The 22,303-nt window shown below is 40.5% G+C and overlaps 1 protein-coding gene across 1 annotated transcript; it reads right to left on the reverse strand.

The window, feature by feature from the left end:
* Positions 1 to 18,432: 18,432 nt before the first annotated feature.
* LOC147464928 (uncharacterized) lies at positions 18,433 to 20,358 on the reverse strand. Its single transcript, XM_086524535.1, has 6 exons — positions 20,318 to 20,358; positions 20,171 to 20,234; positions 19,510 to 19,561; positions 18,788 to 19,434; positions 18,609 to 18,688; positions 18,433 to 18,523 (listed from the first exon to the last, which is right to left on the reverse strand). Exons 1-6 carry the CDS (start codon positions 20,356 to 20,358, stop codon positions 18,433 to 18,435), a joined length of 975 nt encoding a protein of 324 aa, XP_086380661.1.
* Between the last annotated feature and the right edge of the window lie 1,945 nt (positions 20,359 to 22,303).

Genomic DNA, 22,303 nt, shown 5'->3' on the forward strand with positions numbered 1-22,303 from the left:
GTTGAAAATATAGGTGTGTGTGTCCTTGAGTCTCTCCAAGGGGGGCTATTTATAGTTGTGTAGGAGTGGGATTATGCTACACTTAATTAGAGTAAGTGATTAGACCTACTTAAGTGTCCTTTGACCACTCATTGAATATTGGACATAAAAGGGACTATTTATTCACCAAAAATATCATTTTAGACCGTGAAGGCTCCATAGGGGTGCATAATGTAGGTGGGCCCCACTATGAGGCCCTACGGGTGGCTCCTGCGGGGTATCTCAACTTGTCTGTCTTGGCATTTAGAAAGCATCTTTAGGTTGGTCCCATCACATGCAAGTGACCTTGAACACTCATTGCTCTTCTAGAAGATGAGTAGGGGAAAAATAAGATCTCACTCTCTTGATTTACTTGATTTACATTTCCCTTTTGATGCGAATCTGACAGATTTACACTATTTTGACCATAACTTTTTACCTGTAGCTCGGAATGACATGCTTCAAAAGGCAAAATTGACCTTCTCAACATGTTTGATATGAATTCGGACTATTCTTCACGCCCATGCACCAAGGAATTCGGTTTGGAAGGTCCACACTAGGCTAGGGAACCTTTTGCTTCAAAGTCTTCTTGTATGGGCCCTTTGCTTGTATGCATCCAAGGGGAATCATGCTTTTTCAAAAGGCTATGATGCTTAAACAAATAGAGGAGGGCCCAATATTATTTGCTTGTGAAAAGAATATACAATTGGAGTCTTTTTGAAAGGAGAGAAACTATATGTATATTCTTAAGAGATATTGGGCCACCTATGTAGGGGGCATAGAAGATTTGTAGAGAGGGACCATAATCTTTGTTAAAGACAAGTGGAGAGTTGATTTCCATGGGAATTTATCTATAAGGAGTGGAAGATGGATATATTATTTTTCTACTACTAATTCACAAGAGGTAAGAAAGTTTGGGGGTATATAGTTGGTTATTGTATGCTTATTCTATTTACAAAGCAAAAAAGAAAAGGGTGGTAATATAAATATATGAATAAGGTGACATTTTTGGGAAGAGTATAATGTATGTGTCGCCACAAAGGTTAAACGAAGAGGGGGAATTTACTCTAGATAACTTAATAGCATAGAAAAATATATACACATATGAGGAAGAGGACGTTGAGTAGGCTGACAAATGTTGCAAAAAGATGGTTACCATTTTATGCCACTCATATTAGCCCTCCCCCAAGCCTAGAGATATTCATATCTTTAGGAGGACGGTGTTGCTTCTTTTCTTCTTTTTTTCTCTTTTTTTTGTTTGTCATTTTTCCTTTTCCACTTTTTTTTTTTCAATAGGAGGAGTGTCATGCACTCTTTTACTCCATTAGACCTGCTTTTCATTACCTCAATCCCATAAATCGGAGATGGGAGGGTTGCCTTGGGTATGTTCAGATTCCAAGTCTGGTTCTTCTTTGCACATCAAAGCTTTAAAAATAGTGCCAAGCCGAAGGGAGCCATGTCAATTTGGAGCTTAGACGATGTAGGCAGATGACTGCCTATCAACGGATTGATACGTTGAAAGTAGGGCTTTAATCTCCATCCATTGACTCTGGTCTTGTGGAGTTTTCCTGATAAATCTGCTAATCTGTAACTACCATTCCCAAACTTTGTTTTTATCATGAAAGGTCCCTCCCATCTTTGCAAAAACTTTTTGTCAAGTCGAGTATCAAGTCGGTTATCATAGCGAAGAACCAACATACCTTCCTTCAATCCTTTCCCCTTGAGCTTCTTGTTGATTTTATCCCTTTGGCTTGTCGCTTTGGTGATGTAGTGATCAATGGACTCTTCTCTATCTAGCTCAAGTCGTTGGAGATCTAAGATCCTTTCATGTAGAACCTCCTTTGGTTTTTTTGCCACTCTTGCAAGAACGCGCAAGCTTGAGAGCTCTACCTCAATGGGGAGAAGTGCTTCCTGTCCATAAACTAGATTAAAAGGGGTGAATTGGGTAGATACCTTGAAAGATGTCCTATACGCCCAAAGAGCAGCCGTCAAATGGCGATCCCAATCATTAGGCCGGTCCACAACCTGTTTAGAAATGATCTTACATATCATTCCATTCACTTTTTCCACCAATCCATTGCATTGAGGATAGTAGGGTGTGGAATGCAGGTGTTTCACTTTTAACCTCCTCAAGAGATCATTCAGAAGGTCAGCCCTAAAACCCGGGCCTCGATTTGATAAGATTTCTAGGGGTGTTCCAAACCTACTACAAATATGATCAAAAATAAACTTTGATACCTCTTCAACTGTGATTCGGGTTGTGCTTGTTGCTTCCGCCCATCGTGTCATGTAGTCAACACCCATGATGATGAAAACCTTCCCTGTAGAAGTACGAGGTAGGGGACCTATTGCATCCACACCCCACTTTTCAAAAGGGCCATAAGATATTATTGGGACTCGAGGCTCATATGTTAGTCGTCTATCCCCAGCAATTTGGCATGGCTTACATGCTTTACACCAATATTGGACATCACGATGTAAGCTCGGCTAAATAAACCCTGCTTGTAAAATCTTCCTACTTGTAATATCTTGAGAAAAGTGACCACCACAGACATCATCATGACATGAAAGAAGAATTTTCTCTATCTCTTGCACACCTGGTACTCTCCTCAAGACCAAATCTTTCCCTTTGTGATATAAATCATCCCCGATCAACTGGTAAGGTGTGGCCTTCTTAACTAGTCTATGTCTTTGCACCTTGTCTAAGTGTTTGGGACACTCACCTGCTTGTAGAAAGAAGATAATGTCTTTTAGCTCCTCTTGACCTTGATATTTGGGTTCATATAGTTTCACACCTCCTACCGCCATTTGAAGCTTTTCATTTGCGAGTAAGTCTGCTTCCTTCACAATGTGTTGTACCTGTGTTGCTTTAAAACCCTTCATCAAAGCTCTTACACTACTAAGACACTCAAACAATGTACGATTCTTGCACCTCCAAGTCCCTTGGATTTGCCTGACCACTAGCAAAGAATCACCTTTTATAATAAGTCTTTGTATGCCTAATTCTTTGCATTCTTCTAACCCAAGGGTTAGAGCAGCATACTTAGCCTCATTGTTAGAGTGAACATTGGGTAGAGTGATACCTTTTCTAACCATTTCCTCCTTTTGTGGGTTTAAAATGAGGATCCCCCCTGCTGCTTTGTCTTGTTGGCGTTGATAGGCTCCGTCAAAGCATAAAGTATGGGCATTATCAATCTCCTTCACTTTGAACTGTTTTGAGCCTTCCTCTCTTTGTAGTCGTGATCCTTCCCTTTCTCTCACTTTGTAGGTGAGAATGTCTGCAAGTCCTGCTCTTGTGCTATCTTCTACAAGGAAAGTGTATTCAAATTCTTGGAGTTCAAGCACCCACTTTGCTATTCTAGATGAGAGGCTCATGTGTTGTACTACATATGGTAGATTGTGCTCTAAGGTGAGAAAAACAAATGGCACAGGGAGAAGATACGATTGAAACTTCCTTACCGCAAACAAGATTGCAAAGACCACTTTCTCCATTTCAGTGTATCCCTTCTCGGCTGGAGTCATCACCATGCTTGCAAAATAGATCGGCCTCATGTATGATGTTTTAGGATCTTTTTGCATCAAAACAACACCAATTGCTTCGAAACCTACACTTGGAGTGACATAGTAAGTCTCCTTTGGATCTGGTGGCATTAGGATTGGGAGAGAGCTAAGAATGCCCTTCACTTCCTCAAAAAATTTTGCATGTTCCCTCCCCCATTCAAATGTAGATTGGCTTGCCAACCTATGCAAAGGGGCGATGGCTTCTGCTAGGAGATGGATGAAGCGAGACATGTACCTCACTTTGTGGTTGAAGGTCATTAGCTCCTTTGTTGTTGTTGGTGGAGATAATGACAAAAGGGCCTCTACTTTAGAGGGATCCACTTGAATTCCTTGTGAAGAAACCACATGGCCTAGCAAAACCACCTGAGATTCATCGATATGACACTTCTCTGGGTTGAGTTGTCCCCCAAATTGATGGAGCCTCTTAAGCCCCTCTTCAACCTTTTGGCAATGAAGTGATCTACAACTATAAATACAGAAATCATCCATAAAGACTCTTATAGATTTTCCAAAGAATGGCTGAAATACAAATATTGTGAATCTCATGAAGGTGCTAGGAGCATTGGTGAGCCCAAAAGGCATTACTCTGAATGCAAAACATCCCCAAGGTGTGATGAAGGTGGTTTTTGGTTGGTCCTCTTCTGCTATTCTAATTTGAAAATATCCTGAATACCCATCACACACAGTGTAGCATTCGTGACCTGCTACTTCATTCAAAATTTCATCTTGGAAAGGGAGAGGGAAGTGGTCCCTCTTTGTCGCAGCGTTGAGGGGTTTGTAATCCACGCAGACCCTCCACTTACCATTCTTCTTGGGAGTGACTACAACAGGTGATACCCATTCGGAGTTGGATACTGGATAGATGAAGCCAACCTTCAAGAGTCGATTCACTTCCTGTAGGAGAGCCTTTTGTTGCACAGATCCTAGTCGCCTTAAGTTTTGAGCCACGAGTTTGGTCCCTGATTTCAATTCAATTCGATGCTCTATTACATCTACACCTCTTATTTGTGAGTAGTCAGTGATAAACAAATTGGGATACCTCCTTAACATATTGATGTAGGACCTCTTCTCCTCACAAGTAAGATCTTTTGCAAGCATCTTCTCAAATCCTTCTTCAAGGTGGTGGCATCTTTCATCCCCTCGTGTGTGATTGTCTGTTGGCTTTTCTTCTACTGGAACATCTTGAGTGTTGGCATTGAATACAATTCCCATTACCTCCAAAGAAGACTCCTCTTCACTGGTTGATGCACTGGGTGATGCTTCCTCATCACTTGAGTAGGGACTCTCCTCCTCGCTCTCTTCATCTGCCGTGGTTTCATAGTTGATATCTAGTTGCTTTCCTTCTCACCAATCATACACCACCGGTTGACCCTTCTTAAGAATCAAACGACCACTTCCCCATTTTTGATCTGCATTCACAGCAATGAGCCAAGGCCTCCCTAGGATGATGGGATAGCCCTCCCCCTTAGCTGGCATGACATACATATCCACTCGTGCATCTATGTTACATACAGAGACTTTTACATTTTCAATGATCCCCAAACACTTCACACTTGAGTTGTTGGCTAGCCTAGCTTGACAATTAGAGGACTTTGTAATTTCAAGCCCTAACTTGTTCATTGATTTTTCCGTGATCACACACATTTGAGCTCCACCATCAACATATACATTAGACACCTTTTTACCCCTTATGTAAGCATCCACAATGGGTTCCACATCTTTTTGTAGCTTTGAGGCCACAACCTTAATGGAAAGATTTGCTTTCTTTTTTGGAATTCTTGTACTTACCAACTTTGGCCATTGCCTTCTTACTTTGGCTGATAGGTGTAGAAGTTGAGGCCATGAAATGTTTGGCTTTTGGGTTTGTAAATCCTCCAAGATGTTGTAGGGCTCTAGCTCCTTTCCCAATGGGAAGTCGTTGATACCAATTTCCCTTCGCCTTGATCTTTTCTTCCTGCTACTTTCAGCTTCTTCCATCTTTGACTTCTTCTTCTTGTCCCTTCTGGCTGAATTTGTTCCTTCACTTCTCCTGTCTTCATCCTTATCATGTGCTCTTGTGCGTTTTTCTGCCCGCATAACATCAAAGTTTAGAGTATGCTCATCTATTACCTCTTCTAGCTTGATGATGTTGACTCCTCTTTCTTCCTCCTCATGTGGGACGGGAGGTATATTTGCTGGCGGTGGTGGTCGTCGAAGGATTTGTGGGCCTTGAGCTTGTTCTTGTTGCACAGTGAGAGGAGGCGGTCTAGGGGGATATATGTCTCCCGGAAGTCGCCTTGGATGTGGACAATTGTACATGCCATGGCCCATTTCATTGCAATTCCAACATCGCAATTCTTGAGCTTGTCTTCGTTGATTTCGATTGCCTTCTCTTGGTTGTCCTTGTTGAGGTAGGCCTTGTACTAGATTCAGAGTGAGGTTCTCAAGCTGTTGAGTTAGCCTTTGTAAAACCTCTTGTTGAGAGTTATCTCCTATTTGTGAAGATTGTGCAAGATGGGCCCTAATTGGTGCTTCCATGGTTTGTGAAGACTCCCTCTCACTCACTTCATTCAAAACCCTTGCTCTATGTGCTTGGAAGTGTAGTTTTCTAAACTTGATGATGGCTACCTCACGTGCTTCTTCGAAGGTGGATGGGAATTTTAGCTCTACTTTAGCCTTTAAAAGTGGATACAAGCCAACCATGAATCTCTCTTTTTTTAGAAAGTTAGGTGCACCACCATGATTTTCTAATGTAGCCTCCCACCTACCCCATATATTGACAAAGGTTGCTTCATAAGAGGGATAGTCTTCAAGTGATACCTGCTTATGCCCAATAAGACATTTCCATAGTCCTTCAGAAGTATCACCTTGCCCGAACTTGGAGAGGAAGCTTGCTCGCAGTCTCTCCCAATTGGACTTGATGGGGTTGCAAGGTCTCATACCATGCTTTAGCTTCTGCTTTTAGAACCAACGGGAAGGCTCGTAGCTTTACTTCCTCTTCATCTCTCCCGGATATGAGATGTGCCATCTCCAAGTTGTCAAGAAACTCTTGCGCATCTTCCCCACTTCTTGCATAGAACGTGGGAAAAGAACTTGACATTTTGTTTAGACTTTTTTAAATCTCTTTTTTTAAAGAAACTTTTCTCTTACGGGCCGCACAAGATTATTGACACTATAAATCTGATTACATTAAAATGAAGATGTACACATCCATTGTTAATTCGTACTTTATCATAGGTAGAATAAATGGATTAATTGAAGCATTGATTTCATTGAGGCGAGTGGATCCAAATATCCTCCTTATGATAGACTGAAACCTAAACTTAGTTGCAATGATTATATGAATGGATTGCCGAGCAATAGGCCTAAAAGGTTCATTGTTTTGATCGTGATTCATGTGCTACTCCTGGTTGTTGGTTTGAAGACCTCGTTCCTTCATATGGCCCTTGAGCACCCCTTCACCACTCCTTGTTCCTGCCTTTAAAACACAATGAAAACGTGAACATCAAAAGAAGATTCATAATTGATGATTGGAAGTATAATTGGATTGGGTGATGCCAGTATTTCTCTAAGTCTTTCTGCACTTCCTCCAAAGAGGAGGGTTAGGAGGGAGGATGTGAAAGAGGGAGAGTTGGGGTTTTCTCTACTATTGATCAAGAAAACAACATGAAGTTGAAAATATAGGTGTGTGTGTCCTTGAGTCTCTCCAAGGGGGGCTATTTATAGTTGTGTAGGAGTGGGATTATGCTACACTTAATTAAAGTAAGTGATTAGACCTACTTAAGTGTCCTTTGACCACTCATTGAATATTGGACATAAAAGGGACTATTTATTCACCAAAAATATCATTTTAGACCGTGAAGGCTCCATAGGGGTGCATAATGTAGGTGGGCCCCACTATGAGGCCCTACGGGTGGCTCCTGCGGGGTATCTCAACTTGTCTGTTTTGGCATTTAGAAAGCATCTTTAGGTTGGTCCCATCACATGCAAGTGACCTTGAACACTCATTGCTCTTCTAGAAGATGAGTAGGGGAAAAATAAGATCTCACTCTCTTGATTTACTTGATTTACAGTTCCCTTTTGCTGCGAATCTGACAGATTTACACTATTTTGACCATAACTTTTTACCTGTAGCTCACAATGACATGCTTCAAAAGGCAAAATTGACCTTCTCAACATGTTTGATATGAATTTGGACTATTCTTCATGCCCATGCACCAAGGAATTCGGTTTGGAAGGTCCACACTAGGCTAGGGAACCTTTTGCTTCAAAGTCTTCTTGTATGGGCCCTTTGCTTGTATGCATCCAAGGGGAATCATGCTTTTTCAAAAGGCTATGATGCTTAAACAAATAGAGGAGGGCCCAATATTATTTGCTTGTGAAAAGAATATACAATTGGAGTCTTTTTGAAAGGAGAGAAACTATATGTATATTCTTAAGAGATATTGGGCCACCTATGTAGGGGGCATAGAAGACTTGTAGAGAGGGACCATAATCTTTGGTAAAGACAAGTGGAGAGTTGATTTCCATGGGAATTTATCTATAAGGGGTGGAAGATGGATATATTATTTTTCTACTACTAATTCACAAGAGGTAAGAAAGTTTGGGGGTATATAGTTGGTTATTGTATGCTTATTCTATTTACAAAGCAAAAAAGAAAAGGGTGGTAATATAAATATATGACCAAGGTGACATTTTTGGGAAGAGTATAATGTATGTGTCGCCACAAAGGTTAAACGAAGAGGGGGAATTTACTCTAGATAACTTAATAGCATAGAAAAATATATACACATATGAAGAAGAGGACGTTGAGTAGGCTGACAAATGTTGCAAAAAGATGGTTACCATTTTATGCCACTCAACGGTTGACTATGTTGGTTACCGTTATCTACTAGTTGACCAGTTTCTACAAAGAGTCTTATCAAGGGGTTTGACTACGTAGATTCTCATCCAAGAGCTTGGATTGCGAGGGCAACACCCATGGTTCCTACTGCAATGCTGTTTGTTTTTTCAGGTAGGAGACGTGCTCCTCTCCATTTGAATACGGGTGAACATTACGTTCAAATCTCCAGGTACACATCTATTGATTTGGTGTTATTCCATTTTTAGTATGTTTTGCTTGGTTTTTCAAGAAGTATAAGTACGCTTGAATGTTACAGAGCCATGCCAAGGGCATGTCGGCACAAAGTATTTTGGGCCAAGTGTCCAATCTATTTTTTTGCCTTATGATGTTACGGAACTACTTGTACGGTTCAATTTGGCACATGTTGTCACATGGGATACAACATGGTCTAGGAACTTCAGGAGTTCGGTTTAGCCAAGGTGAAGCAAGATAATGAGGGTCCCTCTCACTCTTGTCGTAGAGTGTTTGCAGTTACCTCCACACACAAGTACATCTTGTACTTGAAGGATGTTCTTTTTTAACACATCCTTACATGAGACATATTACACATGTGGAGAATATGAGTCTCTGGACTAACAATGGAGCCATAATTTCAATTATATGTCATGACAAAGTCCCTAGGTGCTGGTCACATCTGTTTTCTGGACCATTTTTAGCACGACGTATCAGGAGCAATTTCGTGGCCAGAAATTGTCGGATACTTAGAATGACTTGTTAAGGTACAAGTACTGCTAAACAACATTACAGATGGTTGTTTATACATATAGCAAGGCTATAAGTTGTTAATGAAAAAGTTTCATTGTTTGTACCTAGAAGTGATCACTGGTTCACCTTCTATTATGGTTCAGACGTTTCCGCAAGGCTTGCAAAAAGATTGCAACTGAAAGTATTTAGTTTCTTTTCAAAACTATTTACATTCCTCTTTAATGTGTGCTAGGCGCATCACATTTGCCATAAGTATTGGCAAGCATCATTATGGATATACAGGTTCGGTTAGTTTTTGCTAAATGCATGCACACTAGGTGTTATGGGACCTAGTGTTTAGCAAGGGCTGATTTGGAAGGGCATGCATATTCCAAAGATTGTTGCTTATGAAGCATTTTGCACTCTATGTGTACTATCTCTATGAGATTACTTTTGGATCCACTAATCACCAATAGAGGTCATGGCTCGGTTTGGGCGTTTCTGGATTTTTTCAAGTTAACCACGATGGTTATTTCGGACATTGTTGATTCTTCACCAATGTTAAACACTACTGTGATTTCCCGTTTACCAGTCATCTGGGACAAATGTCTATAAACCGTGAGGAAAACACACCTCAGTACTGTCAATTATCCAAGGGGATAGGTAGATTACGTAGATTACAAAGAGTAATCTTGTGCTAAAATATCTGCTAAAGAGCATACGTTAGCACAACGCATTTCTACATAGATGATTTTCTCCCTATTCTAGAATTTTCTTAAGTACGATTTTCGACTTTGAACACCTCTTGTGGTGGGGTTGGAGATTGTGTCAATACTTTCATACGTCAAGGACTTACCAGGTGTGCTGACAGAGTACGTTGGCACGTAAACTTCATTAGGGATGAACATGTAACAGACTTTCAAAATACGCAAGCGAGTTGGTGATCGTGCCTACAAGATACTACTACCATCACACTCATGCATTCATCCGGTGTTTCATGTTAGTCGTTTATGAAAGCGGTTACATGGGGACAACAACATCATTGACCAACAGGTTTTGGTCGATTACATTGAACCTCCTACATTACCGCATGAACCTGAACGTGTTATGGATTATCGTGAGTTGCGTACATGCCATCATGTATGACAACAAGCCTTAATCAAGTGGAAAGACCAATGTGAAGAAGGTGCCACTTGGGAAAACATTAGTGTTCTTAAGAAGAAGTTTCCCACTTTTGTTTTCGAGGATGAAAACTCTTCTTTAAGGGGGGAGTAATGTCAGGACACGGGTCCTGTACCCTAAGAAATAGGCTAGGCAAGGACTACGGCTAAGGGCCGGGCTAGGCAGTGTGGAGAGGGGATACTTCTAGGGCAAGGGGCTAGGAGCCCACCTATAAAGGGAGGTTGGGAGGAGGATCCAGGGAGCCTAGTTTCTTACAATTATCCCTCAAATATTCCATCTAATTATTTTGGTTAAAACATCCCTTGCAATTGCTACTTTTCACATTGGTTTTCACGGCAAGGTCATGACATGCATAGCACTACGTCAAGCCTTGGGGTTTGACAACTCCCATGCCTTAGTTTCCTCTGTACTTACATCCATTCTGCTCAATGTCGAAGAACATCGTAGAGAGATTGCAAACCGCCTCTTATCAAAAGAAAGTTAAGCCTGTTTGTTCAACCTTTTTATATGAAAATCATCTCAAATTATTCTTGTCAATGATCTATTGTAACTTCAGGTTATTGTTTTGATCATGTTCAGTGACCATGTCACTGGATGCAATTTGTAAAAACTTCATCTTTAATGACCTGTATTAACTATTTGAATGTTAATTAAGTGGCTTGCATTTGCTAGTACATGGAAATTTAGGCCTAAAAAGCCGTGTTCACAAGGACGTGAGAAAATGCCATGCATGACTCATGTCTAGCTCTTTCTCGCACCCTTGTGGACGAGGCTTTTTAGGCCTAAATTGCCATGTTCTAGCATATGCAAGCCACCTGGAATACCTATTGGACAACTAATTATCATCTCCCTTCAACCATTTTTTTAAAAAAGTAGAGAAATATATACATGAAGCTTAACTTCATTGAGAGATGTGCCCTCTAGCATGCCAGTAAAATGAGCTTAATTAAACAAATATAAATCCTTGTTTAAAGATCAAATAGAGAGAAAATAAGAGACGTGATTGTATTGATCGTAAAGCGCAAATGCATTGAGTTCTAAAGCAAACATGATTCCAATACAAGGGTTAGTTACAAAAATGTTTGATGTCAAAATTATATCACTCATGCCTAAGGCGGCATGCTAGTTGCATGTCCTTGGCCATGATTGTTACACGCTTAGCATGGACATCACATAGGAAAGTGTCCTCAAAGAGATTGACCAAATAACTCTGCAACCTCATGAACTGATTCTAGGGCAACACCAAACATATGAATATCTGTGTTGTAGCTTTGGAGCACCTCTCTACACGTCGTGCAAATGGTGCCTTCCTTATAAGAAGCTTCACGGTCTTCTAGTAGTGTTGGATTTCAACGCATACTCTACAAAAGTGTCGTACTCTTTGTTGGAGCTATATATAGCTCACTCTAATCAACTTGGTCTCATATATATATATGTATCTTGTCCTCAATATGAATCAGTATTTGGGAGCATAAATGGTGTGTCTCTTGTCTCATCTCTCTGCCTCTCATTCTCTCTTTCTCTCTACATCCCAACATGGTATCAGACCGAGATCGATCATGTGACGATTCAATTCATGGTGATGAAACAAATTATGTGTATGCAGTTTGCTCCTAAGATTCATACTTTCTCCAAATGCTAATTTTTGAGCATTGATTCTTGTTAACCATGATTATCTTGTGTTAAGAAGAATATGGTTAGTGTTTTGTGTAGTGGTTATTGCTAATCAATGTGGTGAATCTTTGATTATATTTACTTGTTGATTTGTATTTTGACACCCTCAACTTTGTCTCAATTTTTGAGGGTCTTTTGCTCAAAATTTGGAGAAAAGAAAAAGTGTAATTGACCCTTTTGTCTCAAACTTGTTTGTTTGCTTGCGCTTTTCGATTTGAGTTCGGGTTTGCAGCAAACATACTTTGCAGTAGAAAGTTATGTTGCGAGCTTGATGCAATTTTTGTCTTTGTGAAGCGTCCGCAATTGTTTTTCTATTTTTAGCATGATGATTTTTGATCAAATTTAGCGTTTAACTATCCATATTGTGACCGTCAATCTTACATCTCATGTCACTCTATTTTCGTCAATTTTGCATCTCACGTCACTCTATTTTGAGGACTCTTTTATTATTGACCTCTCCTTTCACCTGTTTTTTGGGTGCCGTCTCTTGTCATGTTTGAACTTTTCAAGATTGGAAAAGTATGACTGATATTATTCTCTCATCCTTAATCGTGGCCTTCACCATATATGGTGTACATATTTTGTAATCTTATCTTATATGTTGTTGTGCGTATTTTGAGAGTGCCGTTTTTTGTAAATTTGTACATATGGACATGATTTTTGATGTCAAAAGGGTGTGTGGGATTTTTTTTGTGGGTTTTTTAGGCAAGCACATCTTTATGCAGGGCAAGTTGCTAGGGCAGTGCCAACTGTCGATGGGTTATTGTAAGTACCCGTAAGTGGGTTTTTCGAAGTGAGACTTGTATAGAACTAAAAATCATGTAAAAAATTAAATATGTTAAGCCAAAGTCCATAAATTTGGAGGTTTTAGCTCGTTGTGCCTCCTTGATGGTTTCTAATGCATTTTTTACCCTCGCTTTGCCTTCTTTAGGTGTAGTCATATTGGGATAGCTCTTTGTTCACCTCAATTTTGCATGTAGTGGAGTGTAGATTCAATTTTGATCATCTTCAAATTTCTCGGCAGTCATTTTTCAATCTTTGTTTGAAGCTTTAAACTGCCCCAATTCGAGTTGTGCTCTTCAAGTTTTACGACTAGTTCTCTTCAGGGTTATGACTATGGTAGTCTGGTAGCATGTGTACAGACAGATTGGGAGAGCATGTATCTATGAAGTGTGGAATTGATGTTGAATTTGTGGGTTTGTGATGTTTGATTGTGAAAGGGGAGGTTCTTGTCTTGATATGAATTTATCGGTGTGTGCAGTAAATCCGAGCTTTGACAGGGTTATGCTCCTATATGCTATGGTCCTTTGGGCTTGATAATGAGATGACTTGTCAAGTAAAGGGTATTGGAGATTTATATCTCGGTACCTTATCTTCTTTTAGTCGAGTTTGTCAAGGGGTACTACATGTTCCAGATCTTCAATGTAATCTCCTTTCAATTGATAGACTTGTTGATCTTGGTCTTTTTGTTGGATTTGATCATACCAAATGCCACATTGAGAAAGATGAACAGACTATAGCCACTGCTTCTTGAAACGATAATCTGTTTGAACTCTCTCCCAATGATGCTATAACAAATGTTTTCTCACTGCTCTAGGTGATCATGATTGCAAGGTATGGAATCAGCGCTTTGTTCATGATGATTTCTCAAAACTCCTTGATCTTCATCATCGTGATCTTGTTTGTGGCATGGATCTTAAAGATCATCCCCTGATGAGAATTTGAGTTTTGTGCTCTTGGGAAACATAATCGTAACCCCTTTCCTCTCTCAAATGTAGCTCATTCTCATGATATATTGGATCTTGTTCATACTGATATATGTGGACCTCTACCTTCTTTGAGATCATAACATCATTACTTCATCACATTTATTAATGATTACTCATGGTATACCACTGTTTTTTTACTTAGGAAAAAATCTCATGCCTTATTTGTTTTTAAACAATTCCACAAGGCTGCAGAACTTCAAACTAGTCGTCGTCTCAAGAAGCTTCGCAATGATAGTGGAGATGAATATATTTCTTGAGAGTTTGTGAGTTACTCTGCTTGACAGTGGAATTCATCATGAACACACTATTGCATATTCACCTCAACAAAAACGATGTTGCTGAACGAAAGAATTACACTATTCTCAATGTTGTAAGATGTCTGCTGATTCATGTTGGGTTATCTCGTGTTTTTTGGGCTCAAGCTACTTTGACAATAGTACTTATTCAGAATCATCTTCCTACTACTGCACTTTATGGTAACATATCCAACACAGCATGGACATGTGAAATTCCTTCTATATCTCATTTTGGAACCTTTGGATGTATTACTTATATTTATGTTCCCAAAGAAACACGAACAAAGATTAATGCTCCTGGTGTTAAAGTTATTTTTAATGGATATTTTGACACTTCAAAAGGCTAAAAACTCTATGAACCTTCCTCCAAGAAATTTCACGAATCATGATGCTACTTTTAGCGAGTAGCTTATGGGAGGCTCATGGTCCATGGATGATGCTGATGATACTAAATTGTTGCTTCAGGCGTTTTCATTTCTTTCAAATGATGAAAATCTTTCTATAGAGCAGCTTTTCTCTTCACACCCATCTATTCTAAATGTTACCAATGATGATAGTGACACTTTTGTTGATCTGCCTATTGATTTTGAACATGGTTCATGTCATGTTTATGATGCCGATATTGTTGATAATGTTTTCTCTACTTTTGAAGATTTTGTTACTTACAATGAAACTATATCTTCTCTACAAAATAATCAATGGCAAGAGGCTACGGAAGCAGAATACAATTCCCTTATCTCTAAAGATACATGGATACTAACTGAACTACCTCCTAGTCGTACAACTATTAAGTGTAAGTGGGTGTATACTAATTGAACTACCTCTTGGTCACACAGCTATTAAGTGTAAGTGGGTGTATAAGACAAAAGTAAAAGAAGATAGATCTTTTAACAAGTTCAAGACATGATTAGTTGCAAAAGGTTCCCAAGTTACTGGTGTTGATTATTAGCCTTTTCACCAGTTGTTTGCATTACAAGTGTTTGAGTTTTATTGGCATTACAAGTGTTCGAGTTTTAGAAGCTTATCAAATGGATGTGCGAACTACTTTCTTGATGGTGATTTGGAAGAGAAAATTTATATGGAACATCTAGAAGGGTTTGTTATTCCAGGTAAGGAAGACCTTGTTGCTCAGCTTCATAAGGTACTATATGGTCTCAAACAAGCTTCACACTATATGATCTACTATTGAAAATTTCTTCTTCATAAAGGGTTGTCTTGTTTCTTGGGCCAGTAAGAACAACACTATGTTGCAGTTTCTATGACTAAGTAGATATATGTCATTGCATCACTTGTAGATCGTGAGCTGATTTGACTTTGACAAATGTTGTTTGATATTGGTCATTCTCCTCTTTCTAGAAAACCCTTGCGGTGTGATAACTAGAGTGCTATTAGTCTTGCAAAAAAATATGTTCAATTTAATAAGTCAAAGCATATTGCTATGCATTATTATAATGTCTGGCATGAAGTACACAAAGATACTATCATGATTGAACACTGTCCAAGTGACCAGATGATTGCATACATTCTTACCAAAGGCATCAATGAGTCACGCTTCATCCTATTGCGCTTGGACCTTGGAGTTTCTTTGGCCTCACTCTTTCTAGATTAGCCTCTCTGCTATTATGGTATCTTTGTACATATGACATTGTAATCATATAGGTACCATGCACTTTGCACACTCCACACTTTCACACTGTGACCTCTTGGTCACTTGTATATTTGTACATGGATACACAATGCAGTTTCACATTTTTATAGGGGCTTGGGTCCTCCCCTTGAACTGCCCAAGGTCTTTTGGTGACATGGGCCGGATGGCCTCGCTCCCATCCTTCCTGGCAGTGTCTTCCCGCCCACCCTATGATTCATTGGGATCTCCTTGCCTTCCCACAATGGATGCACATGGAACGTGTCCGTCTCTATGCATTTTGGGTTGGCTAGCTCTTTTGGATCCCAATTAGCATGCACCTTCTGCCTCTTGCACACCTCATTGGTCTTTGGATTCTTCTTTGCAGTTTGTTTGGTCCTTGTCATCTAGAAAATGTGTTTGGGTATGTACTTAGAGCTTGTGGTTTTTGGTGAGGGAGGGAGTGTTTTGTGTTTGTGATGGGGGGTTTTGCCCTCTTTATATAGGGTGGACATATAAGGGTGGGTTCACATGGTGAAAAAGAGCTGCTAAAAGGACGAGAAAATATCTTTTGAAGTAAAAAACCACATCCAAGTAGATACGTATTGAAACACACAGAGCTAGACGTCTACTTGAACAATTGCATAAATAATCAAACAATGAAAACACTTGATCCAAAAAACAAGATGCTCGTGACACAAGAAAATATGTTGTAATACTCAAATTACGGGGATTACAAGTGCATCCAAGTGCGTCTTGCCAATGGCCTTTCCATTATCATGAGATTACAAGTACATCTACTACGTTCTTGTCGAGACTTTGCCCACCCTATTCCTTGATGCTTGCTACACTGCATGCCATGCTAGACCATGTGAGGATCTCCAGCGCTCTGAGGAACAAGCATGGGCTAGTCGACGAGCTTCTTTTGCCAAGCGCAATGACCTAGCACGTTCAATCGACGCTTTGCGTCCAAAAGTGGTACCATAAAACTAGTTGAACATTTCCTGAAGATAGCATGAGGGAACTAAATCCCCTCCATATCTTGTATTCTTGAAGTAGACACCCCTGGCATGACAGTATGACTTCTCAATGCCTTGCGTGATCCAAATATCCAATCAACCATACATGTTCATAAAGTATGCACCATATGCATAGAGGATATGCTTCCCATAATCCACAACACATCGATGATCAAAACTAAATCATAGAACAGACCAAGGTGGAATAGAAAGCACTCACCATATAGTATGCAATGTTTGTTTCACCCCATGCTCTGACAACTGCCTTTGTGAACTCATTGGTTGTGCTTGCAAGCCGTAGTACCTTCATCCTCTTGTCGAATACCACCCAAACTTGATGTTGACTAAACACAACACTTACATTGCTATCATTGTAGGTTGTATACTTGCAAAGATCCTTACACAGCTCTGACACACCTTCAAATGTATATGATCGTGCATGTGCACTACTTTCCTTGGGTGGAACCCTCTTCAAAAAGTTCCTTTCCTTTAGTCCACTCATGGACACTGGTTGGGCCACCTCCTGAGTGCTTGCATTGTTCTTTTCTTCAAAAATGGAGGTGTTGGTCCCATGACAAACTATTGAATTTAAGAGACCTTCCACTTTTGAGATAGCATCAAGAGACCTCTCCATAGGCTTCATTGTAAAGGCATAATCAATATAAAGATTTAATAAATCATCAAAGATACGCATACAAGCATGAAGTGTACAAAAATGCACATTTGTGAGAGGGAAGTTAATTATAGGGTTCCATTCATTGTGTTTTGTGGCACGATTGGGATTCTCTAGCATAGGACATTGTAGCACCAAATTCTCCCACACACGTGTAATTTGTGAATCTTCCTCTTCCTCTGCTTTGTCAACTATTGCATTTTTGTGTGCATTCCTCTTATAGTCCTTAATGCAGAATAAATAAGGATACAAAGTCTAGCCCCTTGTTTGCACCCTAGTATGATTTTTTTCAAATCTCCACCTAAGTGCCAATCAACTTCAAACTCCCCTATGTCATCTACTTGGAGTTTTTTCCCAGCTAGTTGTGCCTTTATGACATCTGTTATCCACAGAATGTGTTCAAAAATACAAGCAAGCACTTCATGGGTCTCCTTGGGAACCTCTTGGGAACCTCAATAACACCAAGCCATCAAATTTATTTTTTCAACTGGACACTGAAAGATGGTACACAATCCTTGTTCATAGCTATACGTTTTGCATGAAATAATGTCTTATTCATGAGAGTAATACTCATCCTTTTTAGTCTTTGTTTCTACACAATTTGACACTTGTTTAGCTTGAGAACAAACAAAACTTTGATCCTAACTCTGAAAAATGTCCAAAATAACATATGAAAAACCATAATTTGGAAAAAAGAGACTATGCATTACTGTAGCCTCACCATTAGATGGTAGACCATAAAAATCTACCATTGCCATTTGAAGCTTTCTCAAACCAACAAAAATATTATTTGACATTAAGAAAATCCCTTGTCCACTTTGTTTGCACCTACATTGCATTGGTACGTTTCCTTACTCCTTTTGAAGACTTGGCAAAGACGGATGAAGGCATTGTCTCCTCTATGTGCAAATAGCCCCCCATGCAATCAACATATGATACACTTATAGAAAATGACACATGGAATTTATGTGATTTTCCTCCTGGAAAAAAGCCCATTGGTACAAAGTGGGTTTATAAGTTGAAACACAAGCTGGATGGTGAGATTGATTGCTATGCATCCTCAATAGCACAAGTTGCTTCAATCGCTAGAAGTCGAGCTGTTGGAATGGTTGAATCTTTGATTTCTTTGGAACTCACAAACCTATAACCAAAAAACCCTTCATAATCTTCATAGTAAAGTTAGTCTTCAAAGCAAAGTTTAGGAGGGAGGATCAAATGTGCTATACCTGACAACTTCTCCCACCTTGAATATTTCAGTCTTTACCTTCGTGTCTGCAAATCCACTAATTCTAATTGGAAGCACAAACTATTGCACAAACAAAAAGACTTATTAGTATCCAGAAACCTAAACCACATACACACACACTCACATATACACACACATACACACACACACACACATTACCTGAAGAATCTTGTGCCAATCATTGGATTTGAGCCCATACATTTGTGTGGATCCTCCTTTCTTAGTTTTAGTGAAGGCACCCTTGAGCGAATGCATATAACCTGTTGGAGTACGGATGGATGCAATGACTTGTTTCATCTGCTCTTGATCCACCCTTGATAGAATCCAAGGTGCCTTTGGAAGAACCATCTTCCCCCGAGGCCCCATACGAGGTGTGGCCGAAGGAGGGAGCCTCATTATGGCCCTCATGTCATCTCTAGCCCCCAATGAATCTTTGTTGCCTACTATGTGATCCCATATAGCTTGCCCAACATATTTGAACACATGCGTTGGATCCAATAGGTGTTGGATTTTCAATGAAGCCCAATAGGGTAGTGATAAGAAAATAGAGTACCTAGACATACCCCTAGGTGGATCATTGGGAGGAGGCAATGTGTTGTGATGCTCATTCCAATGTCTTGCCCAATCGGCCATGGTCCAATGGAGTGGCTCCATCCCATTGCATGGTGGAGCATAAGATTTATATGTGGGCGGCAAGAAACGATGGTTATTGGGGTAGATCACCTTACCAAGTAGAGCGGGTCTCTCTGTCTTCACGAGTGAGGGTCCACAAGTTGGGCATTCCCTATGTCCAGATGTCGATAGTCCTGCAACAAAAGACATAATCGCATATAAGTGACCAATGCAAAGACATTAAAGAGCGTCACAAAGTATAAGCTTACCAGAAATCTCTCCAAGCCCGGGGTAATCATGCATGGTCCACATGAGAATGCACTTGATCATTGTGCGCCAATCACGAAGTGGTCTTGATACATCAAAAACATCTATGCCATTCCATAGCTCTTGAAGCTCTTCAATCAAAGGTGCTAAATATACATCCATGTTCTTCACCTTGTTTTTTCCTAGGACTAGAAGAGAGAGCAAAATGTTCCCCTTCTTGGTTGACTCCCATGGTGGAATGTTGTAGTTCACAACAACCACTGGCCAAGTACTCCATGAGGTAGACCGAGCCCAAATGGGTTTTACCCATCTCTAGCCAGACCAAGCCTCAAGTGACGAGGCTCTTCTCTAAACTCCGGCCATGTCTGCTCAATGTGTTGCCATGCCGGCGAGTCAACTGGAACTCTCATAACCCCATCCGTGGAGCGATTTGCATATGCCATGTAAGAAGCTTGCTTGTTCCTTTGGTGTTGAACATGTGCTTGATGCGGGGAATGAGGGGGAAATGACGAAGAACCTTGCGAGGTATTGTGGTTCCTTGAATTCCCTCTTTGTACCTTGATTCTACACACTCGGGGAAAGCATCAAGCCATTGCGGAATAGCACGCAATCATTGACACATACATGTATGCGATCATAGTCCATCCCAAGCCTTGTCACCACCTGTCGTGCCTTCCTTCGATTTTCTGGAAGATGATTGCCTTTAGGCATCATCTTGCCTAATAGCCTATGACATAATTAAAGAACACTCGTTATTGCATATAACCACGAAAAAAACTCACAACTAACACTTATTACACTTAAACGTACCTCAATAGTGCATCGACCCCTGCATTGCTCCATCCAAACATTTCTTGAATATTCAAGCTCTCAAGAGACGCTCGTAATATGGAGTAGGAGCATCCCTCGTAAAGAGCGGTGTGTGCTGCCTCTAGCAATGAATCTTTGGTTTTTTGGGCGGCTTCTTCACATGCACACTCAGGCTCACACTCATTCACCGCCTAACGTGCAAGAAGATCCTCAACCATATTGTGCAAATGATCTTCCTCCACCTCCATGTGGGGCGGGGTGGTGTGGAGATCCCCATATGTGGTGGATGTAGGATGCGCATGCGCTCGCGTGGACCCACCCACATCGGAAGGCGGGTGTGACCCCCTCCCATGACTGCTTCATGGTGCAATCTCTCTTCCGACCTCGTCCCGCCTCCGCCCCCGATCACACTCCAATAGGGAGAGACATCAATGGATGCCAAAACCGTCGGATCGCTAGTTTCCATTCGAGCACGTTTTCTTGGATTGTCCCATAGTCCATAATCATCCACGTGAGCCAAGCATATACGCCAAAGCCATGCAATCGCACGCTTACACCGCGTACATGGACATGGTAGTCGCTCGCTCAACCATCGAGTTCGTTCCGCGCCAACCGGCGGACCCACGTCATCCCAATGGACCTGCACACAGGACCACACACTAAATAAGAAAAAGAAGAATCAAGAACATTGGTACTGACATGACTGACACTCATTAAAGATAGAGGGGAGGTGGGTACAAGAGGTCATGCAGTCCGCGTAACCTTAATGTCTCATCAGAGGTTTTCACAGTAATACACGCGGTAATACAGGCGGGAACAGGCGCGGTAATACGCGTGGTAAAATCTCCAGTAAATTTTTTTATATAAAGGGGGCACCTGCGTGCCCCCGCAAAATTGAATGCCAAAAATTCAAAAACGATCTCCTCTTTTGTGCGGGCCTGTTTCCCTCTCCATCTCCAACCTCTATTACTTGCTTCATCTCCATCCCCACCATATCCAAGCGATCGAGGTCACGACTATAAGTGCTCTAACTCTCTCTCTTTCTTCTCGTTCTTTTACACACACACACACACACAAACACATACACACACACACACACACACATGCACACACAATGCATACACACACATGCACACACACGCACACACACACACACACACACTATTTTGTGCACAATCACACACTAATGCTTGCATTAGTGCGTGATTGTGCACAAAATAGTGTGTTTTCACACACTATTTTGTGCACAATCACACACTAATGCAAGCATTAGTGCGTGCATGCGTTACAAGCACACACTAATGCAAGCACAAGCACACACTAATGCAAGCATTAGTGTCTGCATACATTATATACACACACTAATGTTTGCATTAGTGTGTTATTGTGCACAAATTAGTGTGTTTTCACACACTAATTTGTGCACAATCACACATTAATGCAAGCATTAGTGTGTGCATGCATTAGTTAGTTTGTACATACTAATTTGTGCTCAAGCACACACTAATGCTTGCATTAGTGTGTGCATGCATTAAACACACACTAATGCCCGTATTAGTGTGTGCATGCATTATACACACACACATTAGTTAGTTTCTACACACTAATTTGTGTCCAAGCACACACTAATGCAAGCATTAGTGTGTGCATGCATTATACACACACACTAATGCTTGCATTAGTATGTGATTGTGCACAAATTAGTGTGTTTTCACACACTATTTTGTGCACAATGCATGCATTATACACACACACACACACACACTAATGCTTGCATTAGTGTGTGATTGTGCACAAATTAGTGTGTTTTCACACACTATTTTGTGCACAATGCATGCATTTAATTAGTGTGTTTGCACACACTAATTTGTGCACAATCACACACTAATGCAAGCATTCGTGTGTGCATGCATTAGAAACACACTAATTTGTGCCCAAGCACACACTAATGCAAGCGTTAGTGTGTGCATACCTCTCTAGCACACA

Source organism: Adiantum capillus-veneris, chromosome 1 (assembly GCF_014529385.1).
Source record: "Adiantum capillus-veneris isolate H3 chromosome 1, ASM1452938v2, whole genome shotgun sequence".
Taxonomy (NCBI): domain Eukaryota; kingdom Viridiplantae; phylum Streptophyta; class Polypodiopsida; order Polypodiales; family Pteridaceae; genus Adiantum; species Adiantum capillus-veneris.

Bases quoted from the DNA above. Each gene is read 5' to 3' on its own strand.
- LOC147464928 (XM_086524535.1), bottom strand. From the start codon at position 20,358: ATGTTTGGATGGAGCAATGCAGGGGTCGATGCACTATTGAG. The intron at 20,235-20,317 runs GTACGTTTAAGT...ATTATGTCATAG, and splicing joins GGGGTCGATGCACTATTGAG to GCTATTAGGCAAGATGATGC. The intron at 18,689-18,787 runs GTAATGTGTGTG...TTTGTGCAATAG, and splicing joins ATTGGCACAAGATTCTTCAG to TTTGTGCTTCCAATTAGAAT.